The 5,342-nt window shown below is 33.5% G+C and overlaps 1 protein-coding gene across 3 annotated transcripts in view; it reads left to right on the plus strand.

The window, feature by feature from the left end:
* Window positions 1-152: 152 nt before the first annotated feature.
* The window catches only part of LOC111083953, an 8,256-nt gene continuing 3,066 nt past the window's right edge, over window positions 153-5,342 (plus strand). For 2 of the 3 annotated variants that reach the window (XM_022380709.1, XM_022380710.1), the window contains exon 1: window positions 2,237-2,630. In XM_022380709.1, coding sequence (XP_022236417.1) covers window positions 2,397-2,630 — 234 coding nt within the window. In that variant the 5' untranslated portion in view covers window positions 2,237-2,396. Of the gene's footprint in view, window positions 1,471-2,236; window positions 2,631-5,342 lie in introns of those variants that run through there. The other variant, XR_002609323.1, reaches the window with a different exon arrangement.

The following is a 5,342-nucleotide window of genomic DNA, read 5'->3' on the forward strand; positions in this document are numbered from 1 at the left end:
TAAACAAACACTGACATCCCATCCTACAACTTTTACATTTAGTTAGATACTTGGGTTGAAAACAGATTCTAAACAAACACTGACATCCCATCCTACAACTTTTACATTTAGTTAGATACTTGGGTGGAAAACAGATTCTAAACAAACACTGACATCCCATCCTACAACTTTTACATTTAGTTAGATACTTGGGTTGAAAACAGATTCTAAACAAACACTGACATCCCATCCTACAACTTTTACATTTAGTTAGATACTTGGGTGGAAAACAGATTATAAACAAACACTGACATCTCATCCTACAACTTTTACATTTAGTTAGATACTTGTGTGGACAACAGATTCTAAACAAACACTGATATCCCATCTTACAACTTTTACATTTAGTTAGATACATGGGTTGAAAACAGATTCTAAACAAACACTGACATCCCATCCAGAATAAATTTGTCCACATTTTATCCACTTGAACCACTTAAGCTGATGTTCAGCATCTGATCCTAGGTACCATCTCGGTATCGGAGGAATTTGACCATTGACCTTCACTGCATTCGCTTGGGCCTCACAACGACTTCCATAAGAAGCCAGCGTAAACTTATCTTCGTGATAGCAACATCTTGTGTCCACTATCATTCCGAATTCAATTTCGTTATCTGGTATTCAAAGTAACTGTTCTGTTACTGTAACAGAGACTGTTTTAGGTGATTTTTCTTCTTCAACAAGTACTACTCAGTGGGTGGAAAACTAATCGATAATATTTTGAAAGAAAATATCTGACGTTGACCACAATCTTTGCTAAGTGTATTTACGTTTAACATTTCAATTTTTTAAGCGGTTATTGTTTTATATAAATTGAAGAGAAAAAAATCACCTCAAAATTTTCAGCAGATATAGAAGACAGATAACACTAAGCAAAATTTCTGATGACACAACTTTACTCCTGGTGGTCATAACAATAACTTAACATAAAAGAGTTGTAAGAAAATATACATGTTCGATTCCTTAAAACTACCAATTGAGAATTATTTCCATCAGGTGAGATGATTTAAAAAAAGGCAACTCAGGTATAAATACTGTGGTGTACACAGAAGTTTCAAACTAAAACTTACTGAATCGAGCTAATTAACTTTACGTGGCTATCTTCAAAAGGTTTATAACACAGCATCAGATAATTCTCGTCAGAACATTTCTTGTCCCAACAAAAGCCGGTGTTATTGTTACTCATCACCACTGCGGAAAAACTACGAAACATGTGTACTCGTGTGAATATGACCGAGATTCACTGTGACGTCACGTTCCCGGGATTTGAGCTGCCTGCGTAGATCTTGCGCAGTAAGTTGTATTAGCTGTTGCAGGCAACAGCAAGGCGAGTGGCTGGATAACTTATTGCAAACATTTTGGTGCTTTTCAGGTATCGAAGCTCGCAAAATTTGTGATATTCATCTACAATAGCATTAGGAATACGCAGAGGTATGCAATTTTCATAAAGCATTCGCTAATGTTGAAAGTGCATGAAACAGTTTGAACGGTGGGGCTCACTACCATACAAGTATATTCTACCTTCAGATATGTGTCAGGTGCCTCACTTTCGTTTGAAACTCTCAAACCTGGTATTTTCAGAAAATTGTTAGTTTAGTATATGAACTTGTTTTGACTTTTCTTGTAAACTTTTATTTTTAAAAACAAAATGATGGAATATAATTATTGAATTGTTGTTGCAATTGCAAGTACGTAGATTTGTTTATAAATGTTATGTATATTATTTTTTAAGGCATATAAGATAATATTATTAAAGTTTTAATATTTTAACGGTGCTGGTTTACCTAGCGATCTCCGATACTATTTGGAGAATTTATACAGTTGGTATATTTATACTGTATAGTAACAATTGTGTTTTTATATTCATACCCATGTAGAAAAAGAGAGATATGTGTGTGCACGTATATATATATATATACACATACATACCATGTAGGTATAGCTTTAATTTATTTTACCGCATCTAGCACCCTTTACAAATACGTAACTGTTTTATCGTCGCTAAATTTATTTCTTACGTAAATAGCAATTAAACACGTCAATGTAAACATTTTGTTTAGTGAAAGGTAATACGTTAGAATTTTGTTTCAGGTATGGCATCAATAATGCAGTGTATTTCGTTTTTTTTTATTATTATTATTCTAACTGAACTGTCGACAGAGGTCAGTCAAGTGTATTCTCAGTGCATTATCCTCGATGTGAATACGCTGTTCGCGGTAGGCCTACACTTCGTAAGATGTATTAAGATTTCCATTGAGCCTAAATTTATTATTAGGCTAAATTTTATTAGAGGATTTATTATACATGAATAATATATACAACTTAGGGGGGAGGTTAGATACTTTTTTTTTTCAGTAATGCGTAAGACCTCCAAGTGTAGGACCGAAAGTATTTCCGTTTTTAGTTCTGTAGCAGCAGAGAGGCTCGCTGATTATCGTGGAGGAACTGACGCTAGTCCTAGCGTATCTCTAAAAGACATAGACGGGACAATTACCGGTAGCATGTCCGGCTGCATCACTGGAGGCCAGGAGACTGATCCGTCACCTAGCTCAAGTCATCATGATCAACCAACAAGTAGAGAAACTTCTAAGGTAATTTTGTGGGTTTCAGATTTCAAATAATTCTATAATAAATCTGGATAAATGAGACGTTCTTTGGATCTTGTTATAAATATAATATTGTAAGAATGTAACTAAAACTGAGTGCCAAATTTAAGTTGTATAAGTTACACTTCACAATACTACTAATAGTATTATAATTTATGGTTCTAATTTAGTAATTATTAGGACTGTAGGTAATAATTGTTTTTATGGTATAAAGTACATATGAATATAATACTTTGAAAAGTATTGTATGCTTATAGAAGATTCAAATAGTGGTTCTTATTAAGGATCTGAAAGCATCTAATAAATTTTGAAGGCAATTTTAAACATTAATTAAGAAAAAAGATGAATTACGTATTTAATGCAGAAGTACTTTATACTAAATATGTGTCATTTTAGCAGTACAGTGTACTGATATTACAAATTATATTGTGAAAATAAAATGTTTAGTATGTAGTCAAACATTTTTGGAAAATTTATTATTTTAAGTAAGATTAGTTTACATTTTCATCTTATACTGTTCATTCATATTTCACTCCAGACAGTGAAGTCTGCTTCCAGAAATGTTGGGTTAAGTGGATTCTGTGACTGTATTTTAGTTGAACTACTTGGGCTAACAGAATTCTGTGATTGTGTTTTAGTTGAGTTGATGGAACTAACAGAATTCTGTGATTGTGTTTTAGTTGAGTTGATGGAACTAACAGAATTCTATGATTGTGTTTTAGTTGAGTTGATGGAACTAACAGAATTCTGTGATTGTGTTTTAGTTGAGTTGATGGAACTAACAGAATTCTATGATTGTGTTTTAGTTGAGTTGATGGAACTAACAGAATTCTATGATTGTGTTTTAGTTGAGTTGATGGAGCTAACAGAATTCTGTGATTGTGTTTTAGTTGAGTTGATGAAACTAACAGAATTCTATGATTGTGTTTTAGTTGAGTTGATGGAACTAACAGAATTCTGTGATTGTGTTTTAGTTGAGTTGATGGAGCTAACAGAATTCTATGATTGTGTTTTAGTTAAGTTGATGAAACTAACAGAATTCTATGATTGTGTTTTAGTTGAACTATTGGGGTTGAATTATAAAACTACTGAATACTAGTCATGTGTATTGGATATTAAAGAGTGTATAGAAAAACCAGCCTCCCAATCATTTGTAAATTGTAAAACTGCTGAGTCTTAGTCTCAGGTCTATAAATATTATTCTTTATAAATCTTTTTGAAAGGCCTTTCTTGCATGTTAAATGTTGGTGAGAAGAGCAAGTAGTTCTTCATACATTTTATCGTATTTTAAAATTTATGAATGAGAATCTTGTATATAAACATCATTTATACACTTAAAGATGTAGGTACAGAACTCCTTGTTAATTTACTTACCACAGTGCAAAGCCAGTTGATAGTTGTAAAGACTTACAAAGGTCTCATTGAAATTCTTCTGAAACCAAACACGTTTTTCAAAATTCTGGTATCCCTAGTTTACAGCATTTATTACAGCACTCCCTGAGCTTATCTGGTAGGTGTAAGATAATGCATTTGGATTATATTGATTTCAGTCCAAGACTGATGTGATGTGTTTGGTCACCATTTGCAAATTCTGATTGTACCACCCACCCTCCATCCCCTCTCTTCTGTTATTATAGAAATTCTAGCCAATTATGACCTGCTGCCCCTTTTGGTCTCATCTGTCCTGTTTGGATGATGTGTTTAGTATAGGCTGGGACCAGTTCAGTAGAGTGACTGAAGTAAAGGATTTGTGGATATAATGATGGATAAGTTACTCAAGGCAGTGCTCTTTTGGAAGTAAAGCTAATAGAATTTTGGTATTAATTACATTTCAAAGCAAATAGTTGTGTTTTTATACCAACCACTAGTCAGGCCTCACTTGAACAACTTTGTACAGAACTTGGTCTCCTTGTTTAAGAAAGGGTATCGATGAATTGGAAAGGGGTAAGAGAGCTATTAGGATAGATTAAGGTATTTCATTTTCTCGTGAAGAAGGAAAGGAGGTGATTTTATTGAAGTTTATAAAGTTATCTTTGGGTTTGATGGGACTTGTGGTTTCTTTATGTTGTGTTTTGAAGATAATAAGATGCATTTTGTAAAATTTGTCAAAAGACAGGTTAAGGTCCAGTTAAAGCTATTTTAATTTTCCAACAGGGAGATTGACTTATCTGTAGTGGAGGCTGGCACTTTACTGGAGTTTAAAAAGGGAATTTTTGATTTGGTGAAAAATAAAGGGTGGGTTTAATTTTTTTATTAGATCCTAAATTCAACAAGTATTTTATATCTAAGACCATGGGAAAAAACAACAACATTAACTTCAACTGTTGTTATACAGAATTCTTGAAAACAGTATGTCTTTCTTTTCAGTTATTACCAAACTTGACACAGTGATACAAGATAACATGAGGGAGGGGGTTGGACCCTCCATCTAATTTCATACTAACAGAATTCTTGAAAACAGTATGTCTTTCTTTTCAATATTGGTACCTTTATGTATTTTTATTGGACTTTTAAAGTTTATTAAAAACATTTCCTATCATTTGTTACAACGAGTCTTCATTTCACTTGTCCGGGTACTCCATCTAGTGACCCCCAGTGGCACAGCGGTATGCTTGCGGACTTATAACGCAAGAAACCGGGTTTCAATACTCGTGGTGGGCAGAGCACAGATATTCCTTGTGTAGCATTGTTCTCCCA

Source organism: Limulus polyphemus, unplaced genomic scaffold, assembly GCF_000517525.1.
Source record: "Limulus polyphemus unplaced genomic scaffold, Limulus_polyphemus-2.1.2 Scaffold12375, whole genome shotgun sequence".
NCBI classification, from domain to species: domain Eukaryota; kingdom Metazoa; phylum Arthropoda; class Merostomata; order Xiphosura; family Limulidae; genus Limulus; species Limulus polyphemus.